Genomic DNA, 20,748 nt, shown 5'->3' with positions numbered 1-20,748 from the left:
AATGAGTAGCAGTATTTCAAGGTACTCATATATGTCGTTTCGTGTTCGGGTACATAGAAAACCAGTGATAAGTATATGTGCCTACGCATAATGTATGATAACTAATTGATCTTCCATAATAGTGATGAAGTATACAACATGAATATATTTTCTGATTTGTGCTTTCATCTTCTAGTTCGTATCTGTTTTAGAAAGATTATATGATATATATTTTGTTATGTGTAAAGAAACTATATATTGCATGTATTATGTTGTGATTTCATAATACTGTTTATTGAGATATTTTATATTACCCCCTATCACCCTCCAGATACTGAAGTTACTGCTGCTGAGTGAGCAGTGATATAGAAAAAAAATTTTGAAGTCTACACTCTGATATTAAAGTTACTGTTTCGTACTTTTGTTTAGTAATGTAAATAAAAAAATTTAGAGCCTCGTACATATGTATTATGTTTTATATTTAATGGGTGTAATGCTTATGTGACTCTTTTATTATTAATAAAGTTAAATTTTTTTACTTAATCGAGTCTATATGACTTAAAAGAGTATACTCCGGTCATTACCCTATAAGACGAGATGTAGTATGTGACAAATGGTATCAGAGCACAGTTCTAGGACATCCCTTAAATACGAGACTTAGGGTTACATAAGACTTAGATAAAATTATGAAACATAGGAAAATGTCTCTAAATTTGAATTTCATGAATGTAGGAAATGACAAGGATATCAAGAGAGTAGACACATCGAGTTTCGAAAGACCAGATCGAGTAGAGTCTAGAAAGACTCATGCGTATAGTCGAAGGTTTGGCTATGGCGGTAAGTCAACACGCAGCACATAGCCAAAGTGCTACTAACATTAATAATACTAGTACCAGTAACACCCAGCCAATGGTGAAAAATAATATAAAGCTTATTGAAAGATTTAAGAGGATGAACCCACCATCATTTACGGAAGCAACCAACCCAATATTAGCCGAACAGTGGATCATGGAGTTGGAGAAGATATTTGATGTTCTCAGCCCCACTTCAGAGCAAAAGGTACAATTAACCACATTCATGTTCAAGGGAGCTGCAGAACACTAATGGTGCCTAAAGAAGGGATAGTTGAGGACATCGATCCTTTGGAAAGTATTTAGAGCAACATTCTACGAGAAATATTTTCCTGACTTTGTTCAAGAACAAAAGCAAATGGAGTTCCTAAAATTAAAGTAAGGGAATATAAAGGTGGCAGAATATGTAGAAAAATTTACACAGCTAGCTCGGTTCGTGCCCAACTTAGTAGCATATGGAAGCTGAACGGCCAAGAAGTTTCAAAGAGGTCTGCATAAAGAGATATGGGATAAAATCTTCGTTTCGAAAATTAATGACTATCAAGAAGCACTGGAACGAGCCCAGATTACAGAAGAGGCTACAAGTCCAGTCTCACAACAGATCTAGCAGGTTTGACCATTCATACCAAACAATAAAAAGAAGGTTTATGAGCCATAATAACTCGATAAAAGGCAGAAGACATATCTCATAGTCCTAGCACAAAAGCTAGAGTAAATATGCCCTCATTGTAGAAAGAACCATGGTAACAGACCCTGTTACAAGTTGACAAATGGATGTTTCAGATGTGGTAGTACTCAACATCGGATCAAAGAGTGTCTTATCAACAAAGAGCAGACCAGAAAAACAACTCAAGAAAGAGTAAATGCCATTACAGAGTGAGATGTTCAATCCTTTCAGTATGTAATCCAACTCTCTAATACCTTGACTAAAGTTTTAATAGACCCAGGATCTACACACTTTTTTGCATAACATGAGTTTGCTTAGCATCTGAACATTGAACAATTACCTTTAGATTATGTGTTAGTAGTCTTTACCCCGACCAATAAGGACTTGACCACTAGTATAGTCTGTCGAGCACGTATTATAGAGATTACCAACAGAGAGCAATCAGTAGATCTCATACTCCTAGAAATACATGATTTTGATGTCATACTATGAATGGATTGGTTGGTAGTGTACCATGCCAATATAGATTGTCATGGAAAGAAGGTTAATTTTAATATTCCCAATGATAAGGCATTTAAATTTAAAGGGATTAGAGAGCCTCAACATTCATGTTTCGTATCTTGCATTCAAGCTCAATGATTACTTGAGAAGGGATGTGCAGGGTATTTGGCTTACGTAGTAGAGAATAAAAGTAGAAAAGTCAATCTACAACAAATATCAGTGATAAAGGAATTTTCTGATATTTTTTTCAGAAGATCTTCTAGGTTTATCTACAGACCGGGAGATTGAGTTCTTCATTGACCTAATTCTTAGTACGAGTCCTATCTCTAAGACTCTGTATCGAATGATAAAAGTTAAATTAGAGGAACTCAAGAAACAATTGTAAGAATTATTGAATAAGTATTTCATCAGACCAAGTGTATCACCATGGGGAGATCCAATACTATTTGTGAAGAAGAATGATGGTACCGTGCAACTCTGTATCGACTATAGGCAACTAAACCAAGTTACCATAAAAAAATAAGTATCCATTGCCTCGTATCGATGATTTATTCAAACAACTTCAAGGAGCCCAAGTATTTTCAAAGATTGATCTATATTCTTGATATCATCAACTAAAAATTAAAAAGAGGATGTTCTTAAGACTGGCTTCAGGATCAGGTACGACCATCACGAATTCATAGTCATGTCTTTTAGTATAATAAATGCTCCTATAACATTTATGAATTTGATGAATAAAGTCTTCTAGCCATTCTTGGATAAGTTTGTCATCGTCTTCATTGATGATATACAGGTTTATTCACAGAGCGAAGCTGAATATGCAGAGCATTTGACAATAGTGCTTGGAATACTTTGGAAAGGGAAGTTGTATACCAAGTTTAAAAAGTGTGAATTTTGGTTGAAGGAGGTTGTCTTCCTCGGACATAGAGTTTCAAAGGACGAAATATCAGTAAATCTAGTTAAAGTAGAAACAGTAGTAAACTAGAAAAAATCTATAACGGTAATTGAAGTCTGAAGTTTCCTCGGTCTAGTTGGATATTACAGAAAGTTTATTGAAATTTTTTTAAAAATTGCTACTCCATTAACTCAGCTAACTAAAAAAGATACAAAGTTTGAGTAGAATGATAAGTGTGAATAAAATTTTCAAGAACTGAAGAAGTGATTGACAACAGTTCCAGTATTGACTATTCCTAACGGTACTGGTGGATTTTCTATCTATAGTGATGCTTTAAAGCAATGATTGGAATGTGTACTAATGCAATACGAAAAAGTGATAGCTTATGAATCTAGACAATTAAAGAATCATGAGCAGAATTATCTTATCCATGACTTAGAACTAGCCGCTATAATTTTTACCTTAAATATCTAGCGTTATTATCTATATAGTGAAAGTTTCGAGATTCGCACAGATCATAAAAGGTTGAAGTATTTGTTCTTGTAAAAAGAACTTAAGATCCTATACCATCCAAGAAAAGACAATATGGTTACAGATACACTAAGTAGGAAGAGTACTTGCACTCTTGCCTATATAATGGCCTCAGAGTGGAGACTCATAAAGGAGTTACAGAAATTGAATCTGAATGCCGACATAAGAGATCAGGAGAATACCTAGCTAATATAAAAGTGCAACCTATTTTGATGCAGAAAATTAGAAAAGCTCAGTGGTCTGTTCTTATCTTAAAGTCAATTATAGAAGATGTTAGTAAGGAACTTAGGCTAGAATTCAGACTATCGGAAGATGAAGTATTGAGGTTTAAAAACAGAGTATGTGTACCGAATAATAATAGTCTAAAAAATGAGATATTAGAAAGAGTGCACTGCTCTAGATTTGTTATGCACCCTGACAATACTAAGATATATTAGAACTTGATGACCAAATATCGATGGAGTGGGATGAAGAAGGACATAACATAGTTCGTCTCTAAATGTCTGATATGCCAACAAGTGAAAACTGAACGTTAGAGACCAATAGGACTACTTCAACCCTTGCCGGTAGCAAAGTAAAAGTGGGAATATATTATATGGATTTCGTGGTGGGTCTACCTGAAACAAGATCCCAACATGATGCTATTTGAGTTATCGTTGATAGATTAACCAAATTTGCTCATTTTTTGGCTATCAGAGTAAATGACCCACTAGATAAGTTGGTCAGGCTCTATATCAAGAAGATTATGAGATTGCATAGAATTCCAATCACAATCGTCTCTGATCGAGATTTCTAGTTTACTTCAAGATTTTGGACCAGTCTACAAAATGCTATGGGGATTAAACTATCCTTTAGTACAATTTTCCATCATCAAACAGATGGTTAATCAGAACAGACAATCTAAACTCTAGAAGATATGTTACGAGCATGTGTCATTGAGTTATGAGGTAACTAGGATGACTATTTACCTCTGATTGAGTTTGTATATAGTAATAATAATCCAACATTCAAATGGCACCCTATGAGACTTTATATAGAAGACCCTACAGATCACCTATTTGTTAGGAAGAAGTTGGAGAACGAAAACTGGCTGGATCTGATTAGTGGAAGAAACAACAGAAAAAGTAAAATTAATCAAGAAATATTTTCTGACAACTCAAAATAGGCAGAAAAGTTATGCCGACAATCGAAGAAGAGATTTAGAATTTGAAGTAGGAGACTATATATTTATGAAAATTTCACCAATTGAAGAGATTATGAGATTTGGGAAGAAAAGAAAACTCAATCCTTGATTTATTGGACCTTTTGAGATAATGGATAGAATGGGAGCTGTCATCTACCGTTTAACATTGCCACCAGAGTTAGCCAACATACGCAATGTCTTTCATGTGTCGATGTTGAAGAAATATCACCCAGATCCATCGTATGTACTCAGATATGAACCCCTTGCACTTCAAGATAATCTATCATATATTTGAGCTTTTTGTACAGATAGTGGATAACAAAGAAAGGATATTATGATCCAATGTAATCTCTTTAGTAAAGGTACTATGGCAGCACCATTCGACTGAAAAAGCCACATGAGAGCCAGAAGAAGAAATGAAAGCCAAATACCCACATTTATTTATGATTATTAGTAAGTCCAATTTGGAGGACGAAATTTCTTTTTAAGGGAGAGAAGATGTGATAGCTTAAAAATATTTCTGAGTTAATTTCTTATATTTGATATATTTAATTTAGCTTTGCATATGTTTAAAAATATATAATAAGGTTAAAGACATAGTTTAGAGTTAAACAAAAAAATGATGGATAAAGATGAAGGAGTTAGAATAAGCGTGAAGATGCGTAAGAAAAGGTGAGAATCTTTTAAATGAAGTGGTATAATGAAAAGTGGTAACTATTAGATAAAATGATATAACAAAAAATGATAACTTTTAGATGAAGTGACATATAAAAAGTTGTAACTTTTTAGATGAATTGATATGTGAAAAAGTCTTTTAAATAAAACGGCATGTGAAAAGTGATAACCTTTTAAATAAAGTACTATGTAAAAAGACATTTTAGATAAAACGGTATGTGAATAGTGGTAACCTTTTAAGTGAAGTAGCATGATGAAATGTGACAACTTTTAGATGAAATAGTAAGACAAAATGGTGATAACCTTTCTCTTGTGGCTCCCCATTCCTATAATAGGGGATAAAAGAAGGGAGGAAAAGACATTCCAGATGAAAGAAAAATAGTGAAAAACATAGAGGTAAAGAAAGAAAAAAAAAGTACGAAATGTGTGATTTTTGAAAGTATTTTGAAATTTTAAATAAAATTTTGGAGAAATTCTACTAAATTTGTGAGAGCAGAGAAAGAAGAATATAAAAGAAATAAAGCTCACGATCAAAATAGGTAAGCTTTTTCTTAAGTTTTGAAGTTTGGTTTCTCTTTGATTTTTGGGATTAATTTTTAAATATTGTGTAAGATATTTTTGAGTCAAGAAGGTGACCAAAAATCATCTCGAAACTCTGCTGAATATTTTAGAAAATAAAATCATAAATAAAGCCAGAACTTTATCGGAATTAAGACTACGACTGCTAAAAATGTGTACATGTTTTATTTGTCTTCCGTATTTGTTAAGTAAATATTTATTAAAGTTTTACTTCGATACAAGTATTATTTCACTTTATATTTTTGAAATGTGATTTTGATATGTGTATATCACTCATTATAAAAAAAAGTTATTCTGAAAGCACTTGCATTATGCTAGACTTCAATCTGGCTGTACATAATCGTTCCATGTTTGAGTGTATTGACAAAGTGATAAGTGTGTATCCATACATAATTATTCCATGTTCGGGTATATAAGGAAAGAGTCTGATCTACTGCCCTAATCGTTATGTGTTCGGGGTTAGTAGTGTTTCAAGGTACTATGTATGTCGTTTCATGTTCGGATATATGGAGAATCAATGATAAGCATTTGTACCTACATATAATATATGATAACTGATTGATCTTCCATAATAGTGATGAAGTATACAATATGAATATGTTTTCTAATTTGTGTTTTCGTTTTCTGATTCATATATGTTTTAGAAATATTATATGATATATATTTTTTTTTTTGTAAAGAAATTATATATTACATGTATTATGCTGTGATTTCATAATATTGCTTATTGAGATATTTTATCTCACTCCCTTATTACTCTCAAGATATTGAAGATATCGCTGCAGAGTGAGCGGTGATATGGAGAAATTTTTTGAAGTCTATACTCTGATATTAATGTTACTATTTTGTACTTTTATTTAGTAATGTAAATAAGAAAATTTAAAGTCTTATACATATATGTTATGTTTAATATTTAAGGAATGTAACGTTTTTACAACTTTTTTTTATTATTAATAAATTTAAGTTATTTTACTTAATTCGAGTTTATATGACTTAAGAAAGTATTATAAAGAAATATACTCCGGTCATTACCATATAAGACGGGATGTGGTATGTGACAATAATAATTAATCAACATGTATTTTTTGATAAAAATAAAATAATAAATAATACATTTATTAAAGGGTAATTTGATATTTAAGGTATACGTTAATATAAAAGATGATATGAGATTATAATTTATTAAGGATATAAGTTAGAGTTTTATAAAATGTTAAGGATAATTCTGTCTTTTAATTTAATCAATAACAACTATTTTTCAAAATTTTATAAATGATCTAAAATACAATTTGAAAGTTAATCATTTTAAAAAAATATTATAGTAATAAAATAATTTACTTATAAACTATTCATTGTACCAAAACACCTGAAAAATAACATTATTATAATACTTTCCTAAATAATATATTTCTAAAACTTACATATGATAAGGAAAAAAAAAGACAAATTAAATCAAGCACATTCTAGATTTACATTAAAAAAAGGAGGCAGACAAACTAACCTTTCCAATCTCTTCGAGTTTTATTAAATGCACATATTTTGATAAGTTACATAATAAATAATTACGTGATTTAACAAATGATAACTTGCCCACATACATGATTTCACGTGCTGTTAAAGTTTTCTTTGAGAGGTAATTACCATTAAAAATAATTAGGCTTAATATTCTCTCATAAACTGAACTAAATCAAAATTAATTATTTTAAAGTATCATTAATTAGATTGTAACCAATTAATCATCCCCAAAATTAACAATGTGATTGTTCCTGGATCGCCTTCCTCAGTAAATACTAGCCGCGCGGTGGCCCACAACACGTTTGATTGTTCCTGAAATATATTCCGTACTATACTCTCATCTGCCCGAATTTCCTCCGGGCAGCTCACTCGTCTCTTCTACAGTTTCACAGGCCAATCGTCACCGCCCGCGCTCGGACATTTGGCACATTCTCTTCTTGCCCGGAAATCCGCGGCAAATCAAACACGCTCATTCGACTCGTCCCGAGCACCTGACGTCCCTTCTAAGTGCTCTGAACAGCTTCACTGTCTGTATTTTCACCGACACGATCACAGACCGAAAAGGAAGGAAAGAAAGAATCAAAAGTGAAAGTCATCGTAGTGGAAAGTCATAAATGCTTGATACTATAAATTGAGTCAGGGAGATACGACTATTCTTGCCAGTAGTCACTATCTCATTTCATTATAATCCAAACGTTGAGGTGTTCAACGCTGATTAGGGACGATAAAGAAGTGGATTAATAGTCCGTTGAATCTGTCATTTTACAAATTCAGCTCTTGTTTTGGTTAAACTTTCTGGATCTTGAAATCTAGGGCGCAGAATGTGGAGTCTTGCGAGACGCGCGGCCTCCAAGTTGGCCCGATCCAGGCGCTTCTCGACGGCGATTCCTGGTCCTTGTATCGTTCACAAGCGTGGTGCTGATATCCTTCATGATCCCTGGTTCAACAAAGTTGGTTTCTCTCACTTTGACTTACTCTTCTCTTCTTAGTGAACTTTTCTGCTATTTTTTTAGTGGGATTTTGTTGTATTTGGAATTGATTTTCTGTGTGATTCTCTGGTTAATGCTTATGTGAAGTTTTAATTTCCAAGAATCCTTGTCTCTGTGAGCATGTGGTATCTTTCCCATTATGCGGGAAAGTTGCTTAAATGGTCCGTTTTCCTTAGAGTGTGTTCACGAGGTATTTGGTTGCAGTCGTCAATATTTACACAACTTTTAATATAATTAGTCGTCTTGATACTCTGTGAAATTGAAAGATTGAGCTTACGATTGCCTGTGTCTGAAAAGGATAAGGTTCTGTATTCGAACCTGTGCTGCCAATGAATAGTTCATTAGGAGCTAAGTCTTTTCCCATCTGCACTGTTGAGAGCAGGATACTGGCTTTCCACTGACTGAGAGAGACAGGCTAGGACTTCGTGGTCTTCTTCCACCTCGAGTAATATCGTTTGAACAACAATATGATCGATTTAGTAAGTTCAATACCTGTCCTATCTGGCATGTTATTGTTTGCATTTCATTTGAGTACTGATATTATTGGTGTGGCACTTATGCAATTAGCCTAGGAAATGTGTCACTGTGTGTGATTTATGCCTTTCTTTAAAAAATCTGTGCTAATTGTATTCATCTCTTAAGTCTTTGGCTTTTTTTGATGTAAACCACCCAGATAACATTATGTGTATGCATATATGGTTTGACATTAAGGATAAATTCTTGGTTGATTACATTACTAGTGCAAGCAAATTATAAATTACGTTGATTACACATGCAAACACATGCTTAATATTGCTTACATACATGCTCAAACTAAAGGTCAATTATGCTAACAGATTAATGTACCAATGCAAATGAATTAGTAAATAAGGTTGATTACACACTTTTTCTTTTCTTTTTTATGGTGAAAGAAAAAATATAATTATTTACAAGCAACAAGGGAGTGCAACCTGTATACAAAATTTACATATTGAGCAAAATATCTGTAAGGTCCCCAAAATACTCTCTAGAATAAGTTGATTATACATGTTTCAGGGTTGGTAAAAACAAATTAGTAAATATGAATTTTCTTGTATTAACATGCAATGTGTCTTTTGTCTAAAATACATGTAGGCTTGCAGTTGCTTGTTATTCTATTTTATTCTCTCTCTATTCCTCTCGTGGCTTTGGAATTTCTAGGATACTGAAATGCTGCATATCTTATTTTTTGAAATAATGAAATACTGTATATCTTTTTTTTTTTGAAAGAAAAAGTTAGAGAAATACTGTATATCTTAGGATCTATTTGTCTAATTTATCCCCAAAAGTTTTTTAGTTAGTCTGCCCATATAAAGATTTGACCTTGTTTAATATCAACAGTTCTATATTTGATGTGTTTTTGAAGATTTCCTTTTTTTTTTAACTTTCAGTGGAATCGTATCGATCACTAGAAAAAAACACTCAAGGCCAGCCAGATAATGTTGTGGCATTAGCAAAATGGAGAATTTTAAATAGATTGCATGACCGGAATGAGACTTTATATTACCGGGTAAGTTTGATGTGTTTTTCCAGGTTGTAAATGTAGGAGTTCAGAAATTTGCTGCTATAAACAGTAATAAACTGCATTCCCTGCAGGTCCTTATTGACAACATCAAAGACTTTGCTCCTATAATTTACACTCCTACAGTTGGTTTAGTTTGTCAGAATTATTCAGGCCTATTTAGACGTCCACGCGGTATGTATTTCAGTGCAAAAGACAAAGGAGAGATGATGTCTATGATATATAATTGGCCAGCTCAGGAGGTAATATATGAATCTTTTAAAGGTGCTGGACAACATATATTGTTCTTTCATTTCTGCAACTCCTTGAAAGCTACAAATAACTGATGATCTTAATATGCTTCTGCATGATCAGTGGTAAACTTTTTGAATTCTTGGAACCTAAGTTAGTAATGAAAGGATTTAGTTTAGAAGAGGGAGCAAGATGCTAAATTAATAATCCCTATTTTGTTTTCATGTTTTCTATGAATATTATACTTTACACTTTTTATCTAAAAAAAAAAAACAAATTTTGTTTTCATGTTTTACAGAAAAATGTATTGGAAATCCTTATTTCTCTTATATGGTTATGTCCGTTTGGAATAATATCTTTAATAGCAAAGTTTTACTGAATCCTGACCTTTAATGTTTTGCAATATGACTATTCATTGAAATCATTTGGTTTATAATGATCTTGAAAACTCGTGTATTTTATTACCTTATGAGATACTTGGGTAAGGTATCCTTGACTGCAGTGTTGGACCAAGAAATGGCCTAGCTACCATACCTTTAATTTTGCTAATTAGTTACAATTTTATTGATGACTTTGTGGAGGTTAATTAAAGCATTTGATTCTTTCACGTATAATTTTTCCAAATCAATTTCTATGAATGATCTTTTCATTTACATTTTCAAAACAGTATCTGAGTGTATGTAACAATTGGCACTTTTTCGAGCTTATGGAAATCTATTATGTTTTTTTCATATCAATGTCTTCTCTACTATTTTTTTTCTTTTCATGCAGGTTGACATGATAGTCATAACAGATGGAAGTCGTATTCTTGGTCTAGGTGACCTTGGAGTTCAGGGAATTGGAATTCCTATTGGAAAACTTGATATGTATGTTGCTGCAGCTGGTATCAACCCACAGAGGGTATGAGTTATCTTCTCTCCGTATTTCTTTCTCGTGTGTGCGTCAGTTGTGGCAGGTGGTTGGAAGCTGACACTTGAGCCTCATTCTTTTCTTTATCTAAATTTTTATACAAACATTACCATGATCAACATCGTTATGTGTTGTGAAAATGGTTCACTTAGTGCCCTTATTTCTCAACTTTTATGTGCGTTATGGACATGGCCACTATTCTTTTTCTTTTGAGTAATTTTAAAGACATAAATATTCATAAACCAGCTGACATATTGTCTTCATGATTTCTGAAAGTGTTTTGTTCGGACATTGGATTTTCATGCTTCAGTTAATTATCAAGTTTTTCCATGTGTGACAGATACTACCAGTAATGCTTGATGTTGGTACAAACAATCAGAAGCTACTGCAGGACCATCTCTGTCAGTAAAATTCATACATCAGTATTTGGTCTCGCATTTTGTTGTCTTCATGCAGAAACTGGACCAAATAAAATGCTTTCATCCCTCTTCTTATAAGAAATTTCAGTGTAGTTACCTTTTTCTTTTCTCTGCACTTGCAGATTTAGGACTCAGACAACCTAGGTTGGAAGGAGAAGAATATCTGAAGATTATTGATGAATTTATGGAAGCTGTTTCCAAACGGTGGCCAAAGGCTATTATACAGGTTTATTTCTTCCTGAAGTATTGGTTTTCTTGTTATGCTTTATTCTATACTACAGCTAACTCGATGATTGTGCTAAACTTATCAGTTCGAGGATTTCCAAATGAAGTGGGCTTTTGAAACTCTGCAACGATATCGGAAAAGGTTTTCCATGTTTAATGATGATATACAGGTGCGTGTTTGATTTAAAATCCTTCTACTCTATATCATCCTCAAAAACAGGTAATGAGTTGGCTAGTGCTGTGGTACGAGAATGATTATGCTTTATCTCTTACAGGGAACTGCTGGCGTTGCACTGGCAGGATTACTTGGAACTGTAAGAGCACAAGGTCGACCTTTGTCTGACTTTGTGAACCAAAAGATAGTTGTGGTGGGAGCTGGGAGGTACTTTAAAATTATGTTTGTTCTAACTATCCACATTTTTCTAAGGGAGAGAAAACTTATTTTACCTTCATGTACTCATATTTTTCAGCTTTATCTTTGATCTTATTCTCTTTTCTTTTATGTTTCTCGTTTTCAGTGCTGGGCTTGGTGTTCTTAAGATGGCTGTACAGGCTGTCTCAAAAATGTCAGGGAGCAGCGGGACAGCTGCAACGAAAAATTTTTTCCTAATTGATAAAGATGTGTGGTTCTGGCCTTTCTTATCTACTGTTCCTGCTTATATCTGTTCAAAGTGCATATGTGGATTCTTTCAAATAATGAACTTCTAACCTTCCAATGATTATGCAGATTATATTTTCAAGAATTATCTTTGGCTTTATGGCCTGATCTTCTCTCTTCATTTGTTTCCTTCTATTTCGCACAATATAGTAATAGTTAGAAATGCATGGGCCTGTTCATGAACATGAACTATTCATTTTGCTACATATGAATGCTACAAAAAATTTATGTTTGCATCTCTACCAAAAACTTATTCCTGCTTGTGTCATAGGATCATCTGTGAAAGTTTTGCTTTTCATTAGTTTGAAAACAATTTAATTGCGTGCAGGGTCTCATCACAAAGGAGAGGAAGAACCTTGATCCAGCGGCAGCACCATTTGCTAAAGATCCAAGTGAGATTACTGGACTTAGGGAAGGAGCTAGTCTAGTTGAAGTGGTAAGATTTATAATGTGCGGTTGGCAACCACTATTAATTCAGGCTTCTCTTGCATGGAAATCACCATATTTTGCTGCAATTGTCCAATTCGCATTGAATATTGAAACATCCTAAACTTCTAAGCATGAATGATGATCAGGTTAAAATGGTCAAGCCCCACGTTCTTCTTGGGTTGTCTGGAGTTGGTGGCATCTTCAATGAGGAGGTAGATCCTTATTAATCATATCTCTTCCTTTCTATAATTTTTTACCTCCTCCTCATGTTAATTAAACTTTTGAATGTACCTAAAAATGTCTCTGAAAATCTTGATTGCTGTCTGCAACTGCATTACTTTCTTTTTAATGTGATTCAAGGGCTTTATAGCACATAATACTTTAGAAACATGTATTTCGTATGAATCTGAGCTGAGCTGTGTGTTTCTCTGGCATATGTTTCATTAATTTCTTTTATACTTTAGAGATGACTTTAATCTTTTCCTAAACACTTGGAAAATATTATAAATCATTTATACTGTAATCACATCCATAAACATATGTATGGATTGCTTCTCTTCTCAATTCGGATGTGACAGTATAGCGTTCATGTTTTGATGTGTTACTAAACAAGTGTCAGTTGCCATATTAACAGGTTCTTAAAGCCATGAGCGAATCTGATTCAACTAAACCTGCCATTTTTGCCATGTCAAATCCCACCATGAATGGTTTGTATCTGCTAACTCTGTTTATCTCAAAAAAAAAAAATCTATCTGCTAACTCTGTCAATTGTCCATCTTCATTGCTTCTACATGTCATCTGTTAACATTTTCTTTGTGTTTCACTGAGCAGCTGAATGCACTGCAGAGGAGGCTTTTAAGCATGCTGGAGAAGATATTGTTTTTGCAAGTGGAAGCCCTTTCAAAAATGTTGATCTGGGTTTGTTTCTTTCCTATTGACTTCATTTCATGAGAGGCACAATACATTTAAAGTAGACTGCTTTTCTTTTCCTTAATAATGGAGCTGTTGCAAGCTACATCGAGATATGCATATTCAATAATTTGTTCTTTCTGATGTCTGACTACTACACACTTCAACTATCATTTGCATGCTGGCAGGCAATGGTAAAGTAGGCCATGTAAATCAAGCAAATAACATGTACCTCTTTCCTGGGTTGGTGCTTTTGTCTTGTTGGTTCTTATTTTTGTCATTTGGGAAACTCTGCTTGAAAATGTTTGACACATTATTTATTCCTTGTGATTCAGAATTGGCTTAGGAGCTCTTCTCTCGGGTGCTCGTATTATAACAGATGGAATGCTGCAAGCCGCTGCTGAATGGTAAAAGAAAAAAAAAACAAAAATTTATCCACATGCTGTTTTGGCCTAAGATTGCTGCATTTATATACTAGCTTACCAGAATTCACATAGAAGAAAGCCTTCATAAAATAGTAATGCCAGGGTTTTATAACTTCCATCTAATTTTTCGATCAATGTGTCGTTCTGATCTTTGTGCAGCATAATAAGCTGATTTTGTAGATTGTTAAGGTTTCTTAGAAATAAAATAATATATGATAATAGAGATGACAAATAGTTTTCTGTGACTGATCATCTCAAAATCTTAAATCTGATGTGAATCAACTAAACTTTATTGTTTGTACCATAGGTTATACATACTCCTGCATGTGCAAGTTCATTAGGCTGAAAGTTCAGGCATAGCATGGGTCCACTATTTGCTGAAATCTAATCATTTTGATGAAAAGAAAAACAATCATGATGTAAACTTTTTCCTCTAGCTTCTATATCTGTAAATAATTGAATTAGGTAACTGATAATTGAGTTTAAGCTGATAGAAAATGAACTTAACTTTATTATTTATATATTCTAATGGATATTCTTTAGAAATTTGTAAATGGCAAATTTCTAGATTTAGTAGGTTTTGTATTGTATTGCATTGCTTAAGCACATATGGAATTCCATTATAGGGCAAAATCAAATGGTTGTTAATAACATAATGTATACAGTTATAAGTTGCAAACTTGAGTTCTTAAAGTTCTATCATGAATTATTGACATTTTCGATTTGAGGGTATATCTTGTCACAAAACACAAGTGCTGACATAACGTTTTGTACAGTCTTGCTTCTTACATGACAAATGAAGAAATCCAGCAGGGGATCCTCTATCCTTCTATCAACAGGTAATAATCTGTGCTTTTCCTATCCCTTTTACTTTTATTTTGGTGAGGGGATAGCCCTTCTATAATTTGAAGTATTCAGACCCAAACTTTTCCACTCACCCACAGTTTTGAGAGCACGAACTATTGCCGCCTAGGTTATTCACTCCTTTCACTTGTCTTCTGCAACATTTGCCCTATTATTTCTTCCAAGAACTAATTGCAAACCTAGTGACTATTTTATAGCAGTTTAGTCATTGAGATAGTTTTCTGCTTTCATTCACACCCAAATCTTTGGAGAAACTTTCCTTCTCTTTTGCAACTTAGTTGAGGCCCTGTGATACAGTTGCATCTACTGCTATATCCTAGTAGACCTATGGCAATACCTAAGACAAGAAAGGGAAGCAAGGGAAGGGAACAAGGGAGAGGAAGAGGGAAGGAAAGAGTACAGGAGATAGAATAAGAGAGAAGAAAACTCAATTCTCATACAACTTCAACATTTATAGCTGACAACTGATATAATTTCTGACAGTCATAAACAATTATCTATTATTTCAGTTAGAACTATTCTACCGTTAAATTTGTTAGGATTCCTCATATCAGACCCTCCCCTGTTTGAAATACCCTTAAGAACTCAATTCTCATACAATTTCAACATTAAAGCTGACAAATTTCTGACAGTCATAAACAGTTGTCTGTTATTTCAGTTACAACTATTCTACCCTTCAATTTGTTAGAATTCCTCTGTCAGACCCTCCCATGTTTGAAACACCCTTGTTATCAAGGGTGAGTATGTCTAGATAACTTTGGTGGAGGTCGTTGAGATACTTCTGTCTAGCGTCATCAGATGAGGTGACTGATTATTGAATCAACAGTTATGTAGGAGTATGCCCTCTTCTAACCATTTGAAGATCTGGGTTAGCGATTGGGACTGGCTGATAAGTTAAGTTAGCTAGTGCCAGGGTATGCTGTCGATCAGGATTCAGACACAATTTGAGCTGAGAAAGGTGAAACACAGGATATATAGCAGCTCAAGGAGGGAGGTCCAATCAATAATCCGAGGGCACAATTTTTTGGAATGACCCAAGGGTAAAATTTTTTAGAACAATCCAAGGTAAAATTTTTGAGAATAACCCAAGGGTACAATATTGATTTAATTCCAATAAGTGGCATAGCAGGTAGGAGATTGGTTTGAAGTATAATTCAAAACAATTCAAATTAAGAAATTACAATTCCACCAGTACCTTTTATTTGATGAATTCAATATTTCATGTCTCAAAAGATTGGTTCGGAATAAGAAGAAGAGATTGTCCTAAACTAATTGAGACATGACTAAGGGGGAATACATCAGGATGTAAAATGTGTAATTAGTGCAACCATACAGGTGGTTTTGCTGTTTTGTTTGTCAGATATGAAAAAAAATGTCTAATCTTACAGACTCCACTTAGTTTAATGATATTTGTATTACACAGTATTCGACATATAACAGCAGAGGTTGGAGCTGCTGTTGTGCAAGCAGCTGTTGCAGAAGAAGTGGCAGAAGGGCACAGTGAAGTTGCACCCAGAGAGCTTGAGCACATGTCAAAGGTTAGTTGAAGTCAACCTCTTGTTTTAGAGCAGACTCGCTGAAGTATTTATGGTACTATTATTGCCACTGATCATGTCAATTCAAGTCTCATGATACTAGGGCTATATCTGAAACAAATATTGAAATTTTGTGGAGTTCATTTGCATATTCAAACTCAATTTAATCAGAAAATAATAAAATTCCTATATAAAATAATAAAGTTAACCCTAATTAGAATCCTATATAAAATTACAATTATAAATTTATATTTTACATGAGTTGATGAAATTTTAAGTACATTATTTAGGTTCTATTTGACATTTGATATACGATCAACTTTTATTGTCGTTTAATAAAAAAAAATGTGAATTCATAAACAAATTTTTAAAAATTTTTACTTTTGTTCCAAGATAGGATAAAAAAAATTTATTACTCTTTGCATTCAGATTTCAGAATGACTTCATTTAATCAACTATGTTCAAATAAACTACATTAAACGGCAGAGTTATTATTAGACCTTAAATAGCTTATGGAGGATATTAAATAATGGTATGTCAACATTTCCCTAACCAGCAGGGTGAACACCACCATGTCAACGACTCAGTTGTCGACAGTCAATGAAACGTTTATGCATATTTACTTTTAGAAGCAGTTGCCTTATTTTTCTGAATTCATCCACGTTGTTGAATTGCAGGAGGAGACAGTAGAATACGTGACAAGCAATATGTGGTACCCTGTTTACAGTCCCCTTGTCCACGAGAAGTAATTGACCCCCAGTCTTATGTTGCTTTCCTAAATTGATTACTTCACCAGCTTTGGAAAGCAGCATTGAAGTGTGGGGACGCCAAATAAGTAATTGATCCCCATAATTTATTTATTATGCAGGAATTTTTTCTAATTTGATAATGTATAAATTTTCTTCTTCTTCTTCATTATACTCTAGAGATAAATATGCAAATTAACCAGCCGATTCTTCTGGTTGGCTACGCTGGGCTGGGTAAGATATTTTGGTTGGAATTGGCAAATCGTGTCTAGCTATTCCTGGAAATGAAAAGGATAGGGGATAAAAAGGAGAAATTGATAAACAGTACTGGGAGTTTAGATGCAGGAGGATTCACGAATTGTTTTGGGGTCAAAAGATGTTCGAATTCCTAGTGGAACAGATCTATACCAGAATATTCTTGATATAAAGTTAAAATAATTTCTCATGTACTTATATTGATTATAAATAATTTCTGTATTATGGAATGTGCTATAATTTAGTCTTAATTTTTTGGGTCATAATTTAATTCTCAGTTTACAAAATTGTTTCAAAATGTAATTTTGTACAAAATATTTTATAATAAGTGATTTAGAAAGTACAAGGAGTTTTCTATTTAAGATTGGTAATTGAAAAAGAAGTTAGGAAAAGGGCAAATTTCTTTTTCTCCATTGATGTTTTTTATTACTTATATAATTTTCAAACATCATTAAAATAAAAAATAAAAGAAAATAGAAGAATTTTTATCATACAATTTTATAATTGTATAAAAATTATTATTCATGAACTGAAATAATAAGTTTTTCCTAAATTTTTTAACTGTATTTCCACCTCAAATTTTGGTTTATCGACAGTAAAGATCCTTTAATAGTTTTCTTAGGAAAAAGATTCTTTTGTTGTAATTATTTGTAGGCTTGTTTTTTTAATTAAAATAATTAAGTCTTTATATTTTTATTATTTGATATATACACTTGAATAGCATTTATTAATGCACACACATGTACGTTGATATTTTTATTTATAGTTTATAAACAAAGTAATATACCCCAAAACAAATAAATTATTCACTAGTTTATAAAAAATTTAATAGACTTTACCCTCATGTAAATTAAAAAGTTAGGAACAAATTAAATTACCCATTAAAAAATAAATAAAAATAAAAATAAAAATAATTAAATTCTTATGAATAAATTGGATACTACCCTTCAATAAATACTAGTACTGGAATATCTTTGGTGAATGCTGACGACACGTTGCCTCACTTCATTATTTATTTTTTGCGGTTCATATTTTTTGTATTCTTATTCTTGTCTCTTCTCCTTCCAAAACTTTCCTCCTATTTATTTTCCTTGCGTGCTTCTGCACTTAATTCACTTTTCATTGACAAAAGCAATATAATATACTGTACTTTCTCGTATCTTAAAATAAGGAACGTCTTTCACTGTCATCCATGGCTGCAGAGACAACGAAGAAGTAAACCCTTAATTATGTTCAGTTTCAGATACTGTTTATGACCTTCTCAAAGCATTAATAAAACTTAGTACGTCATTATTGTTGTTTCTTCTTGGATTAGATATGCAATTGTTACAGGGGGAAATAAAGGAATTGGATTTGAGATCTGTAAACAATTAGCATCAAATGGAAATACCGTGATTTTGACTGCAAGAGACGACAAGAAGCGACTCCAAGCTGTGGAGAAATTGAAAGAATGCGGACTCTCTGATAACACAGTTTTTCACACACTTAATGTCAATGATCAAACTACTATTTCTTCTCGTCCATTTTGTCCAAACCCAATTTGGAAAGCTTGACATCTTGGTAGATATATATATATATACACATTATATTATTCTATATATTAAATAAATTATCGTGTATTTTTTTTTTTTATTGTAGATTACATGAGGAAAATTGAAAACTTATATACGAAACTGCAGAAATGATCTATTGGAATGTGGTCGAACTCGTAGGTGAATAATGCAGGGATTGCTGGAGCCCTGATGGATGGTGAAAGTCTAAGAGCTGCAGTACTTGGTAAGTTGCGTAGTCATTATCTACACACACACACACACACACACACACATATATATATTTAAGTGTTTATGGTATAAAAAATATAGAACATATTTATGTTACCTACGTAGAGGTGATCTATATTAGATCTAAAGTAATTTATGTTAAAATGAAAAATATATATATACATATAGCCTGAGTGTTTTGGTGAAATATTTACAGTTTCCATATGCTAAGTGCAAGTGTTTATACATACATATATATATATATATATATATATATAATTGTCGCAGGAACCATCAGAAATTAATGATGAAGAAATAATTATTGATTACATTTATGAATTAGCAGAAGAATGTATTCAAACAAACTATTATTATGGTGCAAAGAGAATGTGTGAAGCATTTATTCCTCTGCTTGAATTATCAAATTCACCCAGAATCGTTAATGTTTCTTCAATGGTAGGCAAGTTAGAGGTAAGACACTTTCTCCAACCCTTTCTCTATATATCTTTCATGGTCTTACTCCATCACTAACTACATATATAATCTCTTTCAATATATATATATATATATATATATATGATCAACTAGTTGATGCTAATATGTTTTACATATAAACTTACTTTTTTCTATTCCGTTGCAGAATGTATCAAATGAATGGATGAAAGAAGTGTTAAGTGATGCAGAAAATCTTACCAAAGAAAAAATTGACAAAGTACTGAATGACTATCTAAAGGATTTTAAAGAAAAATCATTAAAATCCAAAGATTGGCATTCTTTTGTTGCAGCGTCTATGAATGCATATACGAGAATTTTGTCAAAAGAATATTCATCGTTTTGTTTTAATAATACATGTTCTGAATATAGCAGGATAAATATTACCTATAATATTGACATTTTATTTCCGGAAGAAGGTACCGAAAGTTCTATAAAATTGACATTGTTGCTTAATGATAGCTCTTCAAGTCTCTTTTTCGATCGTAACAAAGAGTCATCATTTTAATTTATTAATAATTTGATAAAGTATTTTCTGAAAAAATAAATTAGAATTGATGAGTGTTTAAATTTGTGTTTTCTTTCTTTCTTATAAAATAATCAAATAAAATTTTAAATTCTCGATTTTACTATTTAAGATCTTTGTCTTCTTATAATGCTAATGATAAATTAATAATATAGTATAATTGTACAAAGAAATTGTTCAGTTGTGAAATAAACAAGTTATCAAATAAAATAATATTGGATAGTTTTATTACCTCATACATTTTTTTTTCATAATTAAAAGTATTTCCTGATCATTTTTTTCACTCAGAAACTAAATCTAATACATCTCAAATTTTATTTTTCTGAGTGTTAGTAATAAAAATTAAACTCAAATAATTAGGTAGATAATATACTTAATCACCAAATGGATTGACCATTCTTGATAATCATGTCAGACCTTTATACTACCAATAATTGATAATACTAAAGCTTACCATCCA

General features: G+C 32.5%; 1 protein-coding gene and 1 pseudogene across 3 annotated transcripts; both read left to right on the top strand.

Annotated features, from left to right (window-relative positions):
* The first annotated feature begins 7,734 nt into the window (after positions 1–7,734).
* On the top strand, positions 7,735–17,704 carry NAD-ME2 (NAD-dependent malic enzyme 2). Of its 2 annotated transcripts, XM_022048622.2 has the most exons (19): positions 7,736–8,326; positions 8,748–8,844; positions 9,775–9,893; positions 9,980–10,147; positions 10,908–11,036; positions 11,386–11,446; positions 11,587–11,690; positions 11,776–11,859; positions 11,965–12,071; positions 12,208–12,310; positions 12,676–12,783; positions 12,923–12,988; positions 13,411–13,483; positions 13,608–13,694; positions 13,874–13,928; positions 14,021–14,092; positions 14,887–14,949; positions 16,398–16,512; positions 17,187–17,704. In XM_022048622.2, exons 1-19 carry the CDS (start codon positions 8,198–8,200, stop codon positions 17,256–17,258), a joined length of 1,812 nt encoding a protein of 603 aa, XP_021904314.2. In that variant the 5' UTR covers positions 7,736–8,197; the 3' UTR covers positions 17,259–17,704. The 2 variants fall into 2 exon arrangements, with proteins under 2 accessions (XP_021904315.2, XP_021904314.2); XM_022048623.2 differs by lacking the exon at positions 8,748–8,844 and having other exon boundaries at positions 7,735–8,326.
* LOC110819565 ((+)-neomenthol dehydrogenase-like) lies at positions 17,595–20,270 on the top strand (annotated as a pseudogene). Its single transcript, XR_015819082.1, has 5 exons — positions 17,595–17,633; positions 18,794–19,070; positions 19,223–19,286; positions 19,617–19,741; positions 19,911–20,270. The product of XR_015819082.1 is annotated as a (+)-neomenthol dehydrogenase-like (transcript).
* Positions 20,271–20,748: the final 478 nt, after the last annotated feature.

This window comes from Carica papaya, chromosome 5 (genome assembly GCF_054855325.1).
Source record: "Carica papaya isolate Zhongbai chromosome 5, ASM5485532v1, whole genome shotgun sequence".
Lineage (NCBI taxonomy): Eukaryota > Viridiplantae > Streptophyta > Magnoliopsida > Brassicales > Caricaceae > Carica > Carica papaya.
This window is presented reverse-complemented; position numbering and strand designations above follow the sequence as displayed.